Source organism: Triplophysa rosa, linkage group LG10 (genome assembly GCF_024868665.1).
Source record: "Triplophysa rosa linkage group LG10, Trosa_1v2, whole genome shotgun sequence".
NCBI lineage: Eukaryota > Metazoa > Chordata > Actinopteri > Cypriniformes > Nemacheilidae > Triplophysa > Triplophysa rosa.
The window spans coordinates 25326038-25350130 of record NC_079899.1 but is presented as its reverse complement, the minus strand read 5'-3'; the positions used below and the strand labels follow the sequence as shown (position 1 = coordinate 25350130).

Here is a 24093-nt window from a genome sequence, read left to right as displayed (position 1 = left end):
GTTAAAGGATTTCAATGCACTTCATTAATGCACTGCATTAAAACCCTTTAACACATGGCTAGCTGTGGATTATCCCTTACATAAACACATGTATTTGTCTTTTACTACACGTGTTTTCTGCCTCAAACAGACCAAAACTTTGATCATTGAACTTTTTAAATAGTTTGTGTTGAGTGCATTTATACCAGTTTTGTCGTTGTGTCATGCACTTACACCTCAACATTGAACACACAAACCTCATCCATGGCAACAATCAAAAACCATCGTTCATTTAAAAAATCTAAACACAACAGATAAATTGAGAATCTAAGTCCAGTCAAGAAAAGAATCTTTGTTAGAACCATGTTTAGGCTAAATTTTTTATTATATGCAAAACAATCATTTGACTCCTTTAACTAAAAATTCTATTTATCTTTATAGGGAGAACATTTTGCAAGTTGGATTTTTTACAGTGCGAGGATGTGATCCAAAGTTGTGACACTCTTAAAAGTCAGATTCGTTAAATTGACTTACAGCATCTGATGCGTGTTACACACAAAACAACATCAAAGATTATCAGACAGAAGTGTGTAAACTCGAGGTTTTTTCTAGTCCAGAAGTTTCCTAATGTGCATTCAGCAAGTTCTGAGAATGACAACATGAAGGGAAAATAATGTTGAAATCAATCTCAGACTGTGCTGTAACATGGATTCTAATGGAACACCAACTTTTAGCCCTCACTTAGATCTCCAATGGACTTTGGATGTATGTTTTTTCCCGTATGCTTTCTTCAACCTACCAGCACAGGTCAGATGAAAACGATGACACCGAACCACCCGTCTTCAGAGCTCTCGCTGTGTTCCTGGTGAGTCCAGCGACGCCACCGTAAGCTGTAACTGTATTTCCTGTGTTGTACTGCTTTCCAGGAATATCGAAGAAACAGCCACACAATAAACAACCATGTGACGGCCGCTTTGTGCCGCGAGGAGAGGAAATGCAGGATGATAGTAGGGCTGTGCAAAAATATCGATACACGTAACTATCGCAATATTTTTTTTTCGATAGTGTATGGATAGTGATACCTCTATTATTGATAATTTTAAGTAAGTGGAAGCGAGCATGACGAAAAATATAAGAACGCTTGGAGCTCTCAGAGATGACGTGTGGGTGTGCTTTGGTTTTCAAAATAAGTCATGGAGTAATGAGTTCTATCAAATAATGCTGTTTGTAGCTTCACAAGTCATGACACTAGTAATTTGGCTACTGCAGTGCATTAGACAAAAAGTTTATTAAGAAAAGTAACAATGACATTTATTGTGCTTTCACGGATGTGACATCAGCACATTTACAGCACGGATGAAGCAGAGGTTTTATACTGCCCATGTTCGGTGTTTTAACTGTAATGCACCACAACAGCCAAGTGACTTGCGTGAGCCACCTTATTCCCCTGTGCTACCTGTTTGAGAAGCCAAACCTCTGATCTAAAGGTCGAAGCATCACACATCATGGCCACTCTGCAGAGGTAAGGGATGTTTTTACACTTATCCTTACAGAAAACCCCCGCTGGTGCACAGCATGTTGTATTTCTAGCTCTACTTTTCACATTTTCTATTTAAAGTATTGCAATATATCGCAAATGTGTATCGTATCGAAATACATAGCAATATATTGTATCGTGACCCATCTATCGTGATATGTATCGTATCGGGAGGCACTTGGCAATACACAGCCATAGATGATAGAGCAGAATAAATGATGATGTGCGAATGAGTGTCACCACAGATTGATGAGGAGGAGGAGAGACCTGAGGAGAAACTCCTCGACAATGTGTAGACCACATGATAAAAGCAGTCGACAAAATCACAGACGAAGACTACATTAGTCATGAATATAGATGCCACAAAGAACAACATGAATGTTTATACTGTATAACGAATAAATATAAAAGGAAATAGCTAGAAAAGCAATGATCATAGCCACCAGTTTTTACAGAGAGATTTGAGTCTCATGGACACTTAAAGGGACAGTTCACCCGAAAATAAATATTTCGTTATCGTTTGTTCACCCTCATGTCATTGTAAACATGTATGAGTTTCTTCTGCAGAACACAAAAGAAGATATTTTGAAGAATGTCGATAATCAAACAACACTGAACTCCATTGACTTCCATTGTATGAACACAAAACCGCAGACAAAATATCTTCTGTTGTGTTCCACTGAATATTTACAACTACAAAAGGAGGATTACATGATGACTGAATTTTTGACAGAGTTCATAGTTTCTCTTTATTTAAGGCTCTATATAATCGCAATACCATGTGTCATATTACTCTCATAAAATATATTTAAATCTTAAAAATCAAAACGAGACCGTTTCTACCAGAGGAGCTTTATGCATCTGTGGATGTTTATTTACACAAAAAGGTCAAAAGTCATAATAAAACGAAAGCGTGTGTGAGGTCACGCTGTCTCGTCCTCTTCCTCTTCCTCTCTCTTCATCTGCTCGATCAGTGTCTTCCTCTCTTCGGCCTGTCTCAGTCTCATCAGCACCACGCTCTCGTAGTCACGCTCGCTGCGCAGCGAACCCTGCAGACACAATCATAAAATGATTATCGTGAGGTTTCACTATGGTATTTCATCCTTTTACATATACGTTCTGCTAAACCATTCATGTAAATCACACTCTGCAAAGCAAATTCTTAAAGGGACAATTCACCCAAAAATGAAAACCCTGTCATCATTTACTCACCCTCGTGTCATTTCAAACCCTTAATGACTTTCTTGCTTCCGCACAACACAATAGAAGATATTTTGAAGAATGTTGTTAACTGGCATCCATTCACTTGCATTGGTTTTGTGTCTACGCAATAGAAGTGAATGGGGGGTGCAGTGCTGTTCGGTTACCAACTTTTTTCAAAATATCTTTTGTGTTTTGTGGGAGAAAGAAACTCCTACAGGTTTAAAATGACGATTTCTCACAACATTCAAAAAACTACTTAAAACCCATCTCTTCTGTGAATACTTCACAGCAAAATGAAAATGAAAAAAAACAACACTATCCTGTATGACATATTACTTATTGCTCCCTGAATTCTCTGTAAGTCGCTTTGGATAAATCTGCTAAATGACTAAATGTAAATGTAAATGGTGACAGAGTTTTCATTTTTGGGTGAACTGTCACTTTAAGACACGGGCAAAGCAAGTGAACGCTGTTATCTTCATTTCAACCCTGACATTCTGGTCTCTAAATATGATTTTCCTGGAAAAACAATATAAAACTTCTCAACAGGCCGTGTGATTTGAGGATGTCTTTAGCACAACCGCTGTGGGATGACTGCGACGTCAAAGATTTAATGCTGAGGATTCAATTCAATCGGCCAATATCAACAGTCACGCTCAACTTCAGAAACGCCCCGAGAACTAAAACAAGCGACATTTCGCAGTCCTGTAGTTTTATTGTAAAAACATCTGAAACGGTCAATGTCAGCGGTGTAAACGAACACGTTCTTCTCCGGCCAGAAACTGGCACGAAGCTCTCGGCGGTTGCTGAGCAGAAATACAAATAGAAAACTGGTACGCTTTGTTTATACTCGCGTCCCGAACGACTGGCCTGTTTTAGATCACGCAACAGCGTTTCAGAGAATCTGAGGTCACAATCCTGACTCAGGCATTCTGATGTGAAGGTTTGCTGCAGCGTTTTGGCTCACCGATGCATAATTCAGAGTATTAGATCACACGCGGACAGTATTTCTTTCATTCATCTACCGATGATGTTAAATGTCCTGAACGCCGGAGGACAGAAAATAATGTTTTATTTATTTAGCATTCTCAACTAGAGATGTAACGGTGTGTAAATTTCAGATCACGGTTATAGTGAACAACATTATCACGATTATCAATATTGTCACGGTTTTATTAGCGTGTTCTGGAAAAAAACTATTTTATATTGAATTTATCTGTAAATGTACTTTTGTTTGTTTGACATCAAATAATTAACATTCATATTACTCATGGCACGTTGGGGGCATGAGGTAAGTTTCCTAGTTCAGATTAAACAACCTTAAGTGAGTAAATCACATTTTCAAACAAACACAAAATAATTCAGATCGGTCTACGTGTGTTGTGAGAAATCGGGTGTACTTTAGGACCCAGGAGAAAGCGGCATGACATCTGCGCACAAAGCAGAAGAAACAAGCTGAACGAAGTTTCAAACTCATCATATCACATCACTTAATGAAAAATGAATATAAATTATGGTTCTGTATAAAGAAATATTAAGTAAATGTGCGTCAGTAAATCTAAATTTCCACAAATGTGCACCTGTTCGGATTAAAGTCCTAATTAGGGAAGCAAGTGTTCACAAGCTCACAGGAGCAGACGTGAATCAGGTGCGTCTCGCGTTATTTTGATCCGAATGTCGAAACTCCTGATTTACTCTCCTGACATAAATGAACAAAACCCACGTTTCATGTTGCATCTACCTTATAATCGTGATAACTTTGTTTGATGCTGGACAGGGTTTTTCAAGCCGGAACACTGGTACGGTTTAACGGTAATGAAAATATGACGCGGTAATACTAACCGTTGGATGTTATCATCACGGTAAACAATTAAACCGGTAATCGTTACATCCCTAAACCCAACTGTCATTTCTAATTGCTATACGAGAAAGTATTTAAACATAAATACTTCATTTACTTAGAAAGCATGTGTCCGATCTATTCTGCCGATATCAAACTGACCTCATTTCTTCTGCTGGGTTACGTGCGGTGTAACGAGTCAAAAAAGAAGAACAGGGATCGTTCACCCCCCGCTGAACTATAAATAAATAAAAACACAGCATGGCCGTTCTGCAAAACAAACGTGTTGTTAAGGTTTTAAGGCCAGAGATCAATCCTTCCAGAGAACGCCGTCTCCGGCTTCCAGCATGTGCGTGTCTACCGAAACTAGGAATGGCAGGAGAGAAAGTGATTGTGCATCTGGAAGAGATGAATGGGGTCTCTCGCTTCAACCACTGTAGTGTGCCACGAAAGAGAGAGAGAGAGAGACAGGGAAGCGTAGCATTCCGGAAGCGAGGCTGCCATTAGCATTCCAGTGTCATGAGCTCATTCCTCCATCAAGCACCTAACCACCAAATATCACGCAAACTCAATGAAGTAAATAAACAACCTCTGCATCTTTAATAAACTAAACAACACGGGGAAAAGAAGAAGCATCTCTTTAAAGAGCGAGTTTCCGGACACTTTGAATCCAGGCCCGGAATTTGGTTTTAGTGTCACGACAGACAAGACGAGTCAGACGGGGGTCAAGAGGAAATGAGCCGCTGGATCATCGCTGGAACCTGGTCTGTTCTGAAAGCAGGAATATCCATGTTAATGCAAGTATCTTCTATTGCTGAAGGTAACATCGCGTGACATCCTCTAAAACCATGAGCGAAAGTATGCAGAGAATGCACTCTTAAAAAAAGACGATTCAAAAGGTTCTCCGATGCCATAGAAGAACCTTTTGGTTCCATAAAGAACCTTTCAAATCGGATTATAAAAGAGTAAGAAAGAGATGGTTCTTTAAAGAACCTTTGGCCGGATGGTTCTTTGTGGAACCAAAACTGGTTCTTCTATGGCATCGCTGTGAACAACCTTTTAGCACCTCTGTGCATCTCTGCTATCTTTACAATTATGTATTAAATGTAAAGCTGCTTTGCAACAATGCCAAAATGTGAAAAGTGCTACCAAACATCTAATTATTTAATTCGAAATCAGTCATGTTTATAATAATGATTAAAATAAATCATTTTCAGCTATCAGCGTTGAATGCACATGTAAAGAAGCTTGACAATGATGCATGACGAAAACGTTCTCATCAGGAGAACCGCAGAAAACAAATTCGCACCTCATCTTCCTCATCTGGAATGCAAAAGCCTGAAGCGTTTGTTTTCCTAATGAAAATCGCACGACACAGCACTTCTGTTGAAGCTTCAGAGATGATAAATGTGATTCATGACCGGCGAAGAGCCCTTAAGCAGAAACTCAGTGTACAGCAGCCGCAGGTGACATCACCACTGACGCTACAGCGCTGATGTCACATCTCTCAGCTCCAGGGTTTTCCTGTTTGCGGTCAGAGGGATGAAACCGATAGCAGGTTGGGCGATGACATCACCGTCAGCCCTCGTGTGTGTGAAGAATCAGGCTGGAAAACTCTGACTGCCGCTGTCAAAACGGTGCAGTGAGAGTCACAACCGCTAAATGCGTCGCAGGAACCTGGAAAACCCACAAAAAATGAAAGTAGAGTACACAGATCTGTAACCACGACACAACACACAAAAGCAGCGTGTGTATATAACATGCACACATACACAAGACGACTTCAACACACACTCTTCATCAGTAGCTGCATCTGGCAGCCATCACGCTTCAGTTTTCCCCACGGCCAGACAAACACAAGACACGTCAGACCACTGAATGACAACAAGATCATCTCCCTCCTCAGTCTCGGGTCTCAGGGTGATGTTTAGAGCGTATGGATGCTCTCAAGCGGGTTCAGGTACGAGCGCTGAAAGCCCGAGAGCAGGTTTCTTTCAACAGCGTCCATGAGAGGTGGAGGTGCTGGAGAAGAGACGTTCACGACTTCACTTTGTCTTTGATCTGATGACAGACTGCGGTCAGCTTGATAAATGAGAGTCACACACTTCTACAGAGGTTGTGTGTGTGTGTGTGAACTCAAACTACACTACAGCAATTAGCATGAAGAAAACACATCAAGTGACCACAGACAGAGTGACAATATGACACAAAACAACTTCCAGGTATTGTGTAAAAACAGAGCTGCTTCCTCCTGCAAACACAATACAAAGAGACGGCACACACAAAACACACAACACATACACAACATGAAAACAACAGACACAACAACACGTACACAATACAAAGAGACAACACAGAGAAAACACACACAACATGGAAACACACACACAATAATGCATACACAACACAAAGGCAACAGACACAACAACACACACGCAATACAAAGAGACAACACAAAAATAATACAGACACAACAAAAAACAAAAACACAACACAGAGACAACACAGACAAAATAAAAACAAACAAAATACTCCCAGTCATCCTTTACTCACTCTTATCTATTCCAAACCTGCATTACTTCATTTCATCTCCGTTACGCTCATGTGATTAACACTAACAGCACTAATACTTTTAATAAACTAAACATTTACACTAATCTCACTAAGTAAAATCAGCCAATGTGACATGCTGTGAACGCACCACAGAGGATTATGGCACATGTTCATGGTGTCATGTGGACATTATTATTTTATCCTCATTAGAATAGCATGTAATAGAATAAAACCATGTACATTCTTCCTCAATCCTCAGTCATGCCATGTGGGTTTGCAACAATGTGAGGGCATGTAAATGATGCCCATTTTCTTTCTCTGTCTCTCCAAACACACAAACTCAAACGTGCAGCGCATATCACGATCTCTAATATAAAAACCTCTTCAGCGATGTGGCACAGCTCCACACATCATGTCCAGAAATCCCGGCCAACATCTACACAAGACAAATGCTTTTAAATATTCACTATATCATATAAACACAGTGATTTTACATCTGAGCTCATTTATTGAAACAGCCTCATTGGCACTGAATATAGATATGGAACTACATACAGCCGCTCTTATCCATTTCAACTCGAATCACACGAGCCTGACATCTCATCTCATTAATGTGCAATGAACAAGCTGTGTATGAACGCCGAGTCCTAATATTGTTCTATCAGCAGCGAGACTCGCAGATCATCCAAACAGAACATTCTTGATTTGCATAATCACACATCATCCAGAGCCAGGAGATGTGAGAAGGTAAACATCCACAAACCACCAGAAAACCACAATGGGAACCCACAAAGGGTTGCAATGACAACAACAACAACAACAACAAAAGATTATTAATAAGAAATATTCCAGTGCCAATAGGATATTTCATTCCTGATATAGAATCTACTGGAATACAAAATTAACCATGGTTTTATTATATATATATATATATATACCATGGTCTGTTTGAATACTGGATTCTGATTGGCTGTAAGGTGTGCATTAAAACACTTTAACGCACGGGTAGCTCCAGTCAGTTTGACTTGATTTGAAATTAACTGACAAAATTACTATTTTCACCTGTTTGATCTAAAATGACACTGTAAACATCAATAACAGCTTTAACTTGGCAAATGACCATGGTATAAAAGGGATAATCCACAGCTAGCCGTGCGTTAAAGGATTTTAAAGGATGCACTCAGCTTCGCGATGGGTGGTTTTTGGCATCCACGTCGTGCATTAAAACCCTTTAACGCACGGCTAGCTGTGGATTATCCCTTACATATACGTGGAGTTTATATCCAGAAAGAGATAACTCCATTTTAAAAATTGTTAAAAAATTATGATTTTTTTTGTGCATTCCAATTAATATCATTATTCAATATCATCAATATCATATTGGTTTGTTTTGATTTAAGCCATAACAACTCAAAAAATATTATGATAACATAATAAAAACATGATTTTACTTTTTTTTTAAAACGGAGTTATCTCATTTTGGAAACAAACTCTTCATATATATATATATATATATATAAGCAGTCTTCCATGTATCCTTCAATCTAGTGTTAGAAGGCAGCTCCTTACATTGGTAGTATACACTAAGGCACTAAGGTTTTAAAACAAAGCTGATGTATCAAGTCATCCAAAACTTTAAGGAATTCAAGTTATAGAATCACTACCTCAAGAACAGTTCACATGTTTATAAATGATCCATTTAAACTAAACACAAAAAACACCAACAATTACACGAAGACACCACAATTTATAATTCCGAAAGCACTCAAGGCTTTTATATCTGCCAGCATTTCCCAGCAGCAAGAAAACAGAAAGACCCCAGCGCCCAAGAGTCTGGATCAAACTCAACAATCAACACGGCCAAAAATAATCAAGCCATCCTCTAAAGTACATTCCAGAAATAACCTGACGCTTTTTTACCTCACACGTCTGGCGCGTTCGGCGCGGACGTTTGGCCTGAGACGGCGAAAGCCACTTAATGTTTTGATGATGTGTTTGCATGAAAGCGTTCCTCGTCCCGGCAGAATGAGGGCTTGTTGAAATTCACAGTTCCAGTACTGGATAAATGTTATGATGAAGAGCTGATGTTTGGTTTATGTGAACGATTGCATGTGTGGAGAAAGACCTGGATCTTCTGAAGCGGATGACGGACGGTCGGCTCTTTTGTTTACTGGACGCCTTTTAAAGGAAAAGAAATTACGGAGAAAACCCTGTTCGTGTTCTCCGCGAGATTCCCCGCCGACCGTCCGGGAACAGACCAGGAGCCATTTGTTTACAATAGAAAAAGAAAATAAGAATAAAAACGTTGTTTGGATTAAAAAAGCGCTCAGTTATCGTGCAATGAAGACTTTTGTCATGGAACGCAAATGGACCACCTGACAAACGCTCGAGTCAGAAAGGCCAAACAACAAAGACATCGGCAAAGTTTATGACATATTAACCCACAAATATAAAAAAGACTTTGATCGTCACTACTTTCTAAAGTCATCCAAGTGTCAAACTGAGCTCAGATTTGTCTCGTCTGCCATCAAAAGTCAATATTATTGAAGATCTCCATATGAACTCAAACAAATTTACCTCTACAATCTACATTCATTTACACCTCCAGTCTCTTCGTGCGTTTCAACAATTGACCATTTTATTTTCGTTAAAGCTGATATTTAAATGAAACACAGCTGAGAACTCAAATCACTCAAATCAGCAAATCTCACTGAGCAATAAAAGATATTTCTTGAAAAGATCACACAGACGCATAATATTCTTGACATTTACAGCCATCAGCATTGATAAACTCGCTCTGACATCATCAGAAAATGAGTTACATGTCGGAAAAGCAACAATAGTAAATCTCCAGACAAAAGAAAGCTCTTGATGTGTGTGCCGCTGTGGGCGTGTGGGCTGGAATTACTACATGTCAACAGAACTTGCGCAAAGGCTTGTCGGCCTGTACATACACGTCTCCGTGCGACAGACCTCGTTCATTTGAACCTTCACAGGAAAGACATGAAACATCAGACACACAATGACACAGACATTAGTAAACGACAACGACCCTCCAGCACTTCATCATAATGTGCTGTGATGATGAAAGAGAGAGAGAGAGAGAGAGAGCGAGAGAGAGAGAGAGAGAGAGAGAGAGAGAGAGAGACCTCGAGGGTGAGACGACGCTTCCTCTGTGTATATGAGCGAGTGCCGTTCACAGATCTGTTGCCAGGTGTGACGCCGCTGCCGACCAAACAAACACTTCCCCAAAGAGGAAGACGAACTCAACCTCACCTATACCTGCCGTTCATTCCTCATCGCCTCACCTGAACGACGCCACGATCTGGATTTTAACACACGGGATCGAGGCGGAGCTGAAAAATAGAAAGCACCTGATAGTACAATCCAGAGAAAACGTCAATCAGTCAAGAGTTTTTGAGTTACGGTAAGAGAAATCTCTCTGTGCCTCGAGCGACACCTCGAATGACTTCCACATCTCACTTCCACCATCATTACACGCTGTCGCGCTTTTACAAAGACATAAACGCTACACGACTCCTTGTGTTCTACAACAAAAGCATTTACATCCATATTCAGTTTTATGTTTCAGGTGAATCGATTGAAATGCTGTTGAGCAAGAGAATTGTACCTTAATGACTTTACGACGTTTGTTAGGTAGAAGGTCATCTACTGATTAAAGTTCATTCAGATGGAGTTGTTTTATAACCCGACAGGTCTGGTCCTGTTGGCGGACACGCGTTTCATTTTCGCTCGTGTTCAGATGAGAGCGTGAGAACTTCACATTGTACCTGAAACCTTTCCAGGTAAGACTCAATCCTACTAAATAAACACAAACCTTTAGACTGTGATCTAATCTTATACAACCACACTGATGGCCAAAAGTAATGTCAAGTTAAGGACAACTGACGTCTTTGACTTTTATTCAAATGTATTATTAAAGATTTTGTATGTTGTGTTTGGAATGTAAAGTAAAACTCAGCTTTAAGAATAAAAAATAGACAAACAACACACGAGTCTTTATTGAGTTTATATGACTGCTGTAGTCTAAAACATGAGAGAAACAACCAAACTGATCAACTCGACTCAATGTTTGCTTTATTTACTGTCAAGTTTTGCGTTTTTCTATGCATTTGCCAAATGATTTTGTCAAATAAATACATTTGTTCAAATTTAGTTCTCCAATATCTTTATATTGACGCTTTAGGTGCGATTCACATTTCGCGTCTGAAACCACGCCTGCCGCATGTCTACATTTAACATTACGAACTTGCGCGCGCAAAAGACACGAAATGTTAATCGCCCCTTAGGCTACTCAAACTTGTCGGCTCAGTGCAAATATTGCACAAATATGCCATCCAGACATCACTTTTGGCCACTTTAATAGTTATTTTTTATATACATTTTTATATTTTAGACATCACTTTTATATTTAATGAGCAAGTGTGTGTTTCTGTTACCAGTTGTTAATGTTTGTACCTAATTTCAGGTGTTTCAGGTCTTTATTAGTGAAATCCTGCGTTTCCTTCCAAACAGCCGGGTGTTTGCATGTTTGTAAAGGAATGTTGTAATTTACGTCTCCCGCTGATACTAAAGTGCAGAATAAACCTTTATTGGCCAACAAAACATGTTTCTGTAGTGCCGTATGGATTTAAAGAGCGAGGGCTGCGAGTCACGAACGCTGATCTAATGCGCGAGGAAGCGTTACGCGCACAACAGAGGTGCGACGGGCCGCTGCCAAAACAAATGGGACTGATTAACCTGTACTTCTAATTGACGTTATATATGGAATTATTGGAATTACGTTAAAACCTGTTTTTATGAGAACACTGGGAATGCAGTAGGGTTGCACGACATTGAAGAAAATTCTCATATGCAGTCACTTGCTAAATATTGTGATATGCCAAAATATGCTTACATTTTGTAAAAAAACAATTTCAATTTTTTACAAATTTGTTTAAAAAGAATTCTGGAAAAAAAGAATGCATCTTTTTCATCATTTTTTGCGATAATTGAATAATTTAGATACATCTTGCAGCCCCAGAACGCAGGTTACCAAAATCACTCCAGACACTTTACAAAGATGAATTTACTCATACAGAATAGGAGAAGATAAAAGTGCAGTAAAGATGTCGCAATACCTGCAATAAATCAAGATATAAAAATATAAATGACCCGCGGTTGAAGTACAGTGTGATTATGGTACCTGCAAAACTCTCTTTTAACAACGCTTACACCGTATCTACACCGGATGCGACTGACAAAATGTAAAATTACAATGGGTTCTAATGCGTTCTATTGTCTTGTGTCGCGGCGCATCCGGTGTTGACACGGTGTTAGTGGTTACAATTCCAGTCCTGGATCAAACAAAAACATGTTAATAAAGAAATGCAACATTTTCATTTAAGCAGCAGAGATCTTCTCATCGGAAAGTGAAAGTTCGGCAGAGTTGCGCATTGAGGTTCACTTAGAATCTGTGCACTTTTACACATTTTTGGGGGATAAAAAATTTGCGTAAAGAAATCAAATATAGTTAAGTATAAAAACACAATACCTCAACCTAACAACTATCATATTAACTATTAATAAGCACCAAATTAGAAGTTTATTGAGGCAAAGTCATAGTTAATGGTTTGTTAATGGCGAGAATTGGACCTTAAAATAAAGTGTGACCAAAACAAATTTTCGGTTCAAAATTATACAGAAAATGACACGATCACAACCAATCGAAACAAATTTGATGTTTACTGTAAATTTTAGTAGCATTTTTACAACACGCTTGTATTTGTTAATAAAACTGTTGTTTTATTTAGCAAATGTTTTAGTAAAACGTCGAAGCTAACATGAACTAACAAGGATCAACAGCATATATTAATCTTAGTTTATGTTAGCTAATGCATTAACTAATGTTAACAAATACAACTTTATTAAAAGGCCTTACCAACATTTCCTCGTATTTATTGTGGTTTCAACCGAGTATTACAACATCAATATTGTCTCAAAGTAGAAGAGATTTCTTTTGTCTGGAATTCTAGAAAAGATCAGAAAAGATTATATCAGTCACTGGTTTATTGTGTCATTTTTCTGACAAAACTGTTTTTCTAATCTGCTTCAGAAACAACCGAGGTCACATGTCCGCAAGCTACTCAAATAAGATCTGAATGATCAAGATGCCGCTGAGGACATCGCTGCAACGCAAACCAGCGTCTGGAAGATGGACGAGGAGATCATCCAACCGCAGAGACGTTCTGTCTGTCAACATGATCAGTCTTCCTCTCGCAGACTTCAGACACCTTTCACACATCAGCCCTGACAGTCACATGGACCGCAGCTTTGGAGATCTCTCCTTCTTAAAGACGGCGGGTAACAGCCTGGTTCTCCAGAGCTCTCAAAGCGAACAGAACCTCTTCCTCGCCTGCGGCCCGCCGCCGAAGCCCCCCCGGCTGAACCCGGCGGAGAGCCGCTGCAGTCCCGTCTGGGAGCACGCGCCTGTCAATCAAAGACAGAAATGCAGCTCGATGCCCCTCTTGGACAGTGAGGAAGCGAACGACGTGGAACGGCGCTCGCCCCTCGAGCCGGCCAACAGTCCCGATCGCGGAAGTCTCAGTTCTGGACGAGATTCGACGCAAACAAACTCTGAGGAATCGCAGGCGGATGAGATGGATTCAGCGTTCAGTTTGGATCTGGGACCCTCGATATTGGACGCCGTCCTGCAAGTGATGGACAAACTCCACCAGCAGAAGTGAGACAGAGCGTGAACTGGCTCATCTGATAACAACAACGCTGAACATTTGCTTCACGTGCGTTTTGTCCTGTTTTATAAAAGCAATAAGGCACTATAAGTACATCGCTGCTGTCCTTCTGAAACCTCGTATCTCCATATTTCTCATTTTTATCTTTTGATATAAATCATTATTATTAGTCACCCTTTATGTTTGTCACTGGGTTCTCCAAACATCAAAAATTCTTTGTTTTTTTTTCCTCCACAAATTTGATAACACAGCATTTATTCATTTAAACAGTGAATTTGGACATCCAAGGTTTCGTGAGGACAGCGACGACATCATACCTAACATCAGCTTTCAAGGCATAATTTAACCAAGAATTAAAATTCTGTAGTCATTTATTCACTCTTATGTTGTTCAAAAACTCTGTGTAGCACAAAAGAAGATATTTCGAGAAATGTCTCAGTGGTTTGGTGTTCATATAATGGAAGTCAATGGGGTTCGGTGTTGTTTGGTTATCAACATTCCAAAAAAAGATCTTCTTTTGTGTTCTGCTGAAGAAAGAAACTCATACAGGTTTGAAATGAGATGAGGATGAATAAATAATGAAATAATTCTCATTTTTGAGTGATTTGTCCATTTAAGCTCTTCCTACTGCTTTAATGGGGTAGTTGCACAAGATAGCTCCGGCGAGATTTTGCGATGCCAGGTTCAGCAAACTAATTTCCGGTTGTATAACACAATTGAGTTGTTTTAGCTTATCGAAGTGCTCAAGAAATGTAAAGAGGATCTGTGATATTGCTGATATATTACTTTCTTTTTTATACCTAAAAACACCCGTGTTATACGGGATTGGAAATTAGTCTGCCGACCCTGGCGTCCCAAAAAAGCTCACCGGCGCCATCTTGTACAACAAGCGAGTAAAGTGTCACAGAATCCTAAAGGCCAAATAAATATGCTTTAAGTAAGGGATAATCCACAGCTAGCTGTGCATTTAAGGGTTTTAATGCACGACGTGGAGGCCAAGAACCACCCGACACGCATTAAAATCCTTTAACGCACGGCTAGCTGTGGATTATCCCACTTATACCATGGTCATTTGCCAAGTTAAAGCTATTATTGATGTTTACAGTGTCATTTAAGATCAAACAGGTGAAAATTATTTTTTTTTGTCTGTTAATTTCAAATGTAATCAAACTGACTGGAGCTACCCTTGCATTAAACGTTTTTAATGCACACCTTCCAGCCAATCAGAACCCAGTATTCAAACAGACCCTGGTATAAAACTGCCGTAACACATAATGTTTACTTTTAAAATCACTGCAAATACATTGTTAATATTAAATATATTGCTCAGCCCTGTTTATTGGACATATAAACGTGTTCGCATTGTTTTCAGAAGAGGTCAGCTGAAAGTTAAATCCCTGAACGGCACGCCCGACTACACATCCCAACCGCTCCTAAATCCACTGCAGAATAACCTTGGAGTTCTTTTTCAGGAAATGTTTTTTCTCTCCAAGTACAAAAATAAATTTAACCCCAAAATACAAACTATACCAGGAGCAATAACAGGGTTTCATGTTTCTAAATGAAGTCGTCACATATTTTAAATGAATCGCAGCTTAAAGTGATACTTCATCCAAAAATGAAAATTCTGTCATCATTTACTCACCCTTGAGTTGTTTCAAATCTGTATAAATGTCTTTGTTCTGATGAACACAGAGAAAGATATTTGGAAGAATGCGTTTAACCAGACAGATTTTGACCCCCACTGACTCACAGAGTAGGAAGAAATAAAATGGTAGTCAAAAGTGCCCCAGAACTGTTTGCTGTCCTACATTCTTCAAAATATCTTCTTTTGTGTTTGCGTAATTTCTCCTACTCTGGGACTCAATGTGGGGCAAAATATGTCTGGTTATAAGCATTCTTCCAAATATCTTTCTACAAAGATATTTATACAGATTTGGAACAACTAAATGATGACAGAATTTTCACTTTTGGGTGAAGTATCCCTTTAAGTTCAGATCTGCTGAGACCTTCACGAATGAATATTGCATGAGAAGAACACGATGTACTTTTAAATGATGAGATCGATTTCTCTTAAATCAGTGGTTTATGGTTCTGGAGCACGAGCTCAATCAATCAATGCGTGTAAACAATCAATAGAAAAACAAACTGAAAGTGGTGGAGAAAGTCAAGACGCGCAGGTGGAGTGATAACAGACTGCAGACAGGAGCGGACTTCACTTATTTCACTATTGACATTCAAACACTGAACATCATGCTGTAAGTCAAAACCGGCAAATGCGATTACCCAGCTTGAGCCCGTCCCAAAAGCTTCTCAGAAGCATAACGCACGCTACGTGCTGTTCATCATCAAAACCAGCCCGTTTCCAGCAGAAACTCAACCGACTATGACACGCAAGATCCTCCAGCGCTCCCAAACCCAAACCTCTGCTACGGCACACGCGATGCAGTCGCACCCACACGCATGGAACACAACAACACGGAGAGAAGAGTACATCAACCTAATATGTTCACATCATGAACAAAATTCATCTCGGTTTTCTCAGTCTTGCAGAGATATATTTCACGACTAATTTCATAGGTCGCGTTTGAAATCATATATAAAACTTGTGTCAAAATGTGTTACAGAGACACCCCATCCACTTCAGATCTACACATTCTACACCTCTGAATGTCGACTGCAACTTAAAATGCAAAACAATGCTAGAAATAAACTGCAATCCGTAACTTTCGTCTTTTGATCGCAATCTCTGTTTGAAACAAAAAAATTGCAGATTATTTTACGTTTCTTTTCTTTTTGGTGATTTGAAGTGAAATGACGTCAAATTGATTTTTCCCCTGAAATCATACCCGACCGCTCAAAATATACATCATACCATCGTAAATCAGGGTATAGAAAGAGTTTTATACAAAGAGTCGTGTGTACTTGCTCAGTCATAGGGCTGCACGATTATGGGGGAAATGATCATCACAATTATTTGGCTCAAAATTATATTCCGTCAGTTCAGAACATTCGTTTTTAATTTCACTTCAGCGTGTTTAACATACTTTACAGCCAATTAATATATGTTTTCAACACCGTATCTCAAAGTACGCTATCATCTAAACACATTTACATTTTGTGACCGGAATGAAACCTTGCTACTCCATTTTTGATTTCTTGTTTTTAGTAATCATTACTATTGGTCACTCTTTATGTTTGTCTGTGGGTTTTGCAAAAAAAAGGATTAAAATAGTACAAATACAGTGTAGAAATGTAGTGGGGTTTCTTCCTGTAAAGTGGCAGAGATACAAGCTTTTAGTCCGACAGCGATGATTTTCGGACCTTATCAGGAATTGTGCTTATTGTGCTTGCTTTTAAAACATTAATATCACAACAATTATACTCAATTAATTGCGGGAAGCATAAATCGTTATCACCATTAAAATAAGATTAATCGTGCAGCCCTACTCTATCACTAATTTTTGTTTAAACTAGGGCTGTCAACATTAACGTGTTAACGCATGCGATTCATTTTTTTTCAGATTTAAGGTCTTTGCACATACAGTCCGAAATTTTCGTATGCCTTTTTTCGTATTTGACGCTCGTTTGTACGGTGTCTCTGAATTGTCAAAATGCATCTCAAAATGCTAGCTACGGATGCGGAAAATGCAGAAAATCGAACCCAGTCCAATTTGTTTTACGATGGACGAAAATATCGGAGGCAGTGTGTAAATATGATGACGTGAGGTCGTATTTATTTTTTAAAGTGCAGAAATTTTGGACGCAAATTTCGGACTCAATGTGCAATGGCCTTAACTCGTTAAAATATTTAACGCAATTAACACAGCATCCGTTTATTTGTCATCCTTTGTCTAGCGTTACATTATATAATCACACTCTTATTCATGTAAAGGCCTTTAAAACATTTAAGCGTGATTTGAAAGTTGCTGTGACGCGTTCAGTATAGATAGACGGCTTCTAGCTGTGGGACGCGGCACAACGCAACACGACAGCGGTCTGTCTGGTGTATAGAGTCACGGCTAAAGGCTGCGTCAGTGAATCTCTGTCAGACAGCACAGCATCAGTATTAAGTTTTCCTTCGTGCTTGAATGAACAAAACCTAACAAGATTATGTCAGATTATGGCAGTTTTGTTCAGCATTTTTGTAAACACAGATTTCAACGTGTTAAATAAAATCCTAAACGAATGCAAAGAGTTGTGAAAATGGGAAAGGGCGTCAGATCTGCGTAGAGCGGCAGCTCTTAAAGGGGCGGCATTCTTAAACTTGCTGCTGTGACTCCTGTCACTAATGAGAATCAAAGAACAAAAGAAAAGAGGAATTCAGTGTGTTTTGTAGCTTTAATTCTGTATTTAATTTAGAATTGAGCATTAAAGACTGTTAAGTGTTTGACAACTTAATTCAATTTCTGTATATTTCCTAACTGTTATACTAGTTATACTGAACTTCAATGTTAAATGTCTATAATTAATGTTAAAATAAAGAAAAAATCATCAATTTAATGGAGACATCAGTTGCAGTACTAATATCAGGAAGTTGGCTTTCATTCATAAAATGATGTTGTTAAAGAAATCAGTTGTTTCTACGTTAAATTTGAGATTAAATGTGAAATTATTTGAATGTAAACGTATATTTAAAAACATTAATGGTATGTGCGATTAATCGTGATTAATTGCAGAAAAAATGTGTGATTAATCAGATTAATTTTTTTTAATCGATTGACAGCACTCGTTTAAACCAAAACCCAGATTTCAGATTTATTATAACAATTAAATGCTCATGTAAATCACAGTATAAACGCCTGGTGAAACCCGTCTTCTTGAGTAAAAGGAAATAAAACATTAACACAAAAAAGGAAGCAGAAAAACGCACAGATCTGCATTTCATTGAACCGTTCAAATGTGCCACTGTCTCTCACAAAAGAACCACAAACTAACCAGTGACCGCTAACACGAGGTCAAAGAGCCCACCAGAATTCCCAGAAACCTCTCCTGGATTTCAATGTAGGGAAGGAGAAGCAAAGTCCGTCTGCCAAGAGCAGATCAAGACCCACAGCAGACACTTCAGCATTTATTTTAGGGAGAGTTGTGCAACTGTAAAAGGAAATGTGCTCGGAGCTCGTGTTGTTTCTGGCAGAAATCCCGACGCGTTTGACGAGAAATAAAAACGGAGACATTTCTCAGAGATTGCACTTTTATCTCCGTAGAAACCTGACCGATCATCACCTGCAAAAACCTTTACAATTTTGTACACACTCTTTTCTTAGAACGTGATTAACAATCAATCATATTAAACAAACATTTAAAGTAAAAAAGACAAAATTACAGAAAAGAAGCCTGGAGAAGAAACATTGAGTAACACCAAACCTATCGCTCAAACTCGACTGCTGTTACGAGCATTCATTTAAGAAAAATAACTAAAATCCTAAAACCTCTTATTAGTCATTTATTTCCAGGTCCAAGAAATTTCCCAGCCGGCCGTAAATCACACAAGCGTTGTGAAGCGCTGCGCGGAGGAGTGATAGAAAATACAGCGGACTACAGAGGCGAAACTAAATCCAATCCAAATAATGTGGATTTATTACCGGAGTCGTGCACGGGGAACAATTACACGTTACACAGAGAACATTCATTCTGAAAATCTCACCAACTCCAGCGTTTGTTACAGACGTTCACTGTTAAAGATGTATCACATATTCCCAGATATTAAATATAAAATATTGACAGATACGCATATAGATTCTCAAGGAATTATGGGATAGAGAGGGGCTCTGCCAGACCTCTTGAGGTGGTTTCAGTTGACCTTGGCTGGCGTGGACCACACGGCTCTCTTCACTGTGAGCTAATGTGAAAATGACCCCGTCATAATCATGATTTTCTTCACTAGTTTCTAGAAACTCATGAAACGATCTGAATTCAAAATAGGCGACGTGAAGCCAGTTGCCACAATAACGTGCATGCACATTGTTTCCCGAGTTTGGACCATGAGCCCGATCCACAATCCCACCCTGAACCACCCCGGGTTATTACAGTAACTCAAAACTGGGATTTTTAAGAGCCAAATGGATTCAATTTAGTGTGCTTTACTTTCTGGAACCGGGTCGCCTTCTTTAAAGGTGAAGTGTTGTACGTGTGGTGCTTTCCTGTGTGTGAAATGTATCCATTACCACTAACTGTCAGCAATAGTTTATAGCAGTTTCGGCAGCAAAGACGTCATCAAACGTTAGTGGCCCAAAACTTCACTTCCGCAAAGACTCAATAGCAGTTTTACACGCCCTCTTGAGTTTCTTTCTTCTGCAGAACACAAAAGAAGACATTTTGAAGAACCGTTGGTCCCCATTGACTAGCATTGGTTTTGTGTCCATACAATGCTAGTCAAGGGGGACCAACTGTTTTTTGTTACCAACATTCTTCAAAATATCTCTTTTGTGTTTTGCAGAAGAAAGAAAATCAGGCAACAGGGTAAATGATGACAGAATTTTCCTTTTCTAGGTGAACTATTCCTTTAAATGTAGAACAAACTTTAAAACACATTTTTTAATGAATTTCATTTACTCTGAACGTTTACAAAACATTACGTTGACACTTATAAAGGGATACTTTACCAAAAAATGAAAATGATTTACTCACCTTCGAGTTGTAGAAATGTCTTTGTTCTGATGAACACAGAGAAAGATATTTGGAAGAATGCGTATAACCAGACAAATTTAGCCCCCCCATTGACTCCCATAGTAGGAAAAATTACTTTATCATTTTATTTTGTTCTGTTGAACACAAAATTATTTTTATTTGAAATTTGGGAGAAATATTGTTACTAGTTCACAGAACGAAACAAAAATGATCATTGTACCTAAACACATATTATACTGTATACACACATATACATACATACATTTACTGAACATTTTTACTAAATTTTTTAAATAATTTGGAAACTGAACATAATTTTGAAATGGTCTCTTAATTTTTGCCGCGGCTGTACATTCAAAATATAAAACATTATTCAAAGTGGGTTTTCTCATTTTAACCCAAAATCCTAAGGAATTATATTAAGCATCAAGAAAACGTCATGAAAAGATGGTTTTCCTGACTATACGTAATTTCAATAACAAGAACATAAAAATGAGAAAAGAAAACATTTGAAAGTAAAGAAGAGAATTTGGAGGAAATACGTATTTAATTCTCATGGAAATAACATCACTGCTCAAGAAAAACCGTTAATGTTCATGAAACAGGCTTCATTTGAAATATGACTATGATGATACTTACAGCCGCTCAGACATTTTGAAGAATGTACAGCAAGCAGTTCCGGGGCACGTTTGACTACCATTGTATTTTTTCCTACTCTGGGAGTCAACGGGGGGCAAAATCGGTCTTGTTCTAGGCATTCTTCCAAATATCTTTCTCCGTGTTCATCAAAACAAAGAAATTCATACAGATTTGGAACAACTCGAAGGTGAGTAAACGATGACATAATTTTCACTGTAGGGTGAAGTATCACTTTACAACGCTGCATCCAAGTGAGAGAAGACATTTTCCATCAGACTCTACGTGTGTATCTGGAGTTTTTATTAGGTACTCTACGGGACATAATCAGAGGTCTGGATGACTTCTGTCGGGGGTTATAAGTACACCCTGCAGTAAGTACACCGAATCTAAAGGCCGAGAGTAAACGTGTGGAAGTGCATGTAGAGGGAAAGAGAGAGATCAGGAACTCTTTTGGGGGCTTGTGAGGGGGGCAACATCTCGTGCCAGTCACACATTACACATCCCCCTCCCCTCCGTTCCCCGTGTTGAGGCCGAGCGTGCCGTCTGAGTCTGGCGGGTCAGACGTTAATGAGACGCGTGCTGGGGGTCCAGAAAGCCTCGAGCGTGCATGCGTGTAGCGCCGTCCAAGTCAAACAAACCCACTAAACACATTGTTCGGTGGACGTATTTGCACAGCGATCCGAAAGTGAAACCTTGAATGTTTACATACCTCTCTTGACAGATACATAAAATATGCGATTTACATCGCGTGCCAAATCCACGGGATGGTATGGAGCGCTGCCGTAACGTTATACTCTCGCTACAATTCGAGAGAGACGGAGAGACTCACGCACAGAAGCGCGGGTCATTTTCAGATTAAACTCTGTGTTCTGCTCGAGCCCGCATTTCAAACACACATGTTTGGTTCCTGTTTTAACCGCACGAAAGATTAACGTATCAGTCACGTGCATGTAAACGTGGTGAATGGTTCGGCACAGGAGCGCTCAGGTAAACTGTACCTGCGAAGAGCAGAAAACATCTGCCGGGGTGTTCGTGCGTGACGCCGGCTCAGGTTGACCCTCCAGCCATGTGATTTTCAAAGGGTTTCCAGTCAGACCGCTCTCGTTTCTAAACGCCAGATCCTGCGAATAAAACATTCAAATGTCATTAAAAAAAAACAGGACCGGCAATGCCGTAAAATACACGAGGTTCTCTCGAATTCCTTTTATAAACTAAACCAGATAAACGACATGAGTTTCATAAAGTGCATTGTGCTGGCAACGCAAAGGTCATGGGTTCCATCCCATCGCACGATCTAATCAAGTTACTAAGAAAAAGGTTTTTTGCTTAGACTAAAGGTTTTTTGCTTAAGTCATTTCACAATTCTCCTCGAGACATGATTTCAGGAGTTTTGCCTGTCGAACAAACTCTGCAGGACGACAAACACAGAAAATACAGAAAGAAAACAAGACTTTTGTTTCTCACACATGATCACATGTGGCTTTCAAACATTTCCATGTCAAACCCATGTAAATTCACATGGGATCAGATGTGAAACGTGATGTTTTTCGCATGTCATCCCATGGCTTTTTTTCGTGGGATTCACGCTGAAATGTGTTTTTTCTGTAAGGGAAAGTTATGTGAGGTTTGTTCAAACGTAGCATGAGCATAATTAGCAATGCTTGTTTTAGAAACGCTTCAAAAATGAGTTGTCTACAACTACGGTACGTTTCTAAAACAGAATATTGTGTGTGAGCAGACGCACACGTGCCTTCAGGACTCATCGTCACGCCCCACACACAGCCCATGACTGTGGCCCGATTCTCAGACGGGGTAAACCGCATGCTGGAGTCGAACCCACAACAGTCCTCGACCCAAATCTCAGACGGTCAAAGAACCACCAGCGGTTCTGCTCCACGTTAAACACGCTTACATGTGTTCTGAAATCCCCACACACCGTCACGCAACACACGCAGATCTAATGCATCGAAATAAGGGCTGAAAAAGATTAAAATAAAATGTGAAATGCCATAACTTGCCTGATATTTTGATATGCGACATGCGATTAAAAAAACAAGTTTGTAGAATCAATTTACAATAACCACTTCAGACACGAACACTACAAATCTAAACAGTCGAACCTAAAACATAACATACATACAACATTAAAAGACCGCTCCAATCCATCATTTCTAGATTTACGGTGTTCATTCCAGTCCAGTGTTTGTTGAATTTCAACAAAATCAAACCTAAAGTCATCCAACAGCAATGTGAAAGACTGACCGCATGACAAGACACATGAAACTGGTTATCACATAATTTTTTTTTACTTTTCCTAAATACATGTAGAAATATAACTGTTGTGTTGCTTAAAAGTGAATCTGAACTTGTTTTCTTTGCCGTATTTGAGGTCTGAAAAAATACAGAGCATCTTTTCTGTTGCTTTCACATGTTTCTCCAGTTTTCGTTTTCTGCAAATAAATGCAAATATAAACAATATTTCTATTTGAAATTTGGTAGAAATATTGTTAGTAGTTCACAGAACGAAACAAATATGATCATTTTACCTAAACACATATTTCTTCTGTATTTCATGTATTTAGTAGTAAAGACCTGTTAGACGGGTATGAAGGGCACACTTATTATAATGGGTTTGATTAGTAGAAAAAATGATATATTTAATAAACAAAGACATCAGTGCGAAGCCAAAAATATTGTTTGCTTTCATTCATAAAATGATGCTGTTAAAGAAATGTGTTGTTTCTACACTAATTTGGAGATAAAATGTGAAATTATTAGATTGTTAAAGTATATTTAAAAACATAAATGCTGTGTGTGATTAATTAACAGCACTAAAATAAACATATTAAACAAAATAAATAGCATTTGATTAATTTCACTATACGTGTGCGATTAATCGCACGAAAATGGTGCGATTAATCACGATTAAAAATGTAATCTATTGACAGCCCTAATATATA

General features: G+C 38.9%; 2 protein-coding genes across 4 annotated transcripts in view; one reads left to right on the top strand and one right to left on the bottom strand.

The window, feature by feature from the left end:
• Positions 1-1254: 1254 nt before the first annotated feature.
• dnajc17 (DnaJ (Hsp40) homolog, subfamily C, member 17) overlaps positions 1255-24093 on the bottom strand; it is a 33463-nt gene continuing 10624 nt past the window's right edge. Inside the window, exons 10-12 of one of the 3 annotated variants that reach the window (XR_008963664.1) lie at positions 22132-22254; positions 13054-13143; positions 2464-2565 (exon numbers count right to left, since the gene is read on the bottom strand). Coding sequence is in view for 2 of the 3 variants with exons in the window: in XM_057343810.1 (XP_057199793.1) it covers positions 2440-2565; positions 22132-22254 (249 nt within the window). In the remaining variant the exon portion in view is untranslated. Of the gene's footprint in view, positions 2566-13053; positions 13144-22131; positions 22255-24093 lie in introns of all 3 variants that reach the window. The other 2 variants (XM_057343810.1, XM_057343809.1) reach the window with 2 other exon arrangements.
• LOC130560201 (uncharacterized) lies at positions 10262-22114 on the top strand. The gene is made up of 3 exons (XM_057343811.1): positions 10262-10539; positions 10829-10918; positions 13228-22114. Exon 3 carries the CDS (start codon positions 13274-13276, stop codon positions 13856-13858), a length of 585 nt encoding a protein of 194 aa, XP_057199794.1. The 5' UTR covers positions 10262-10539; positions 10829-10918; positions 13228-13273; the 3' UTR covers positions 13859-22114.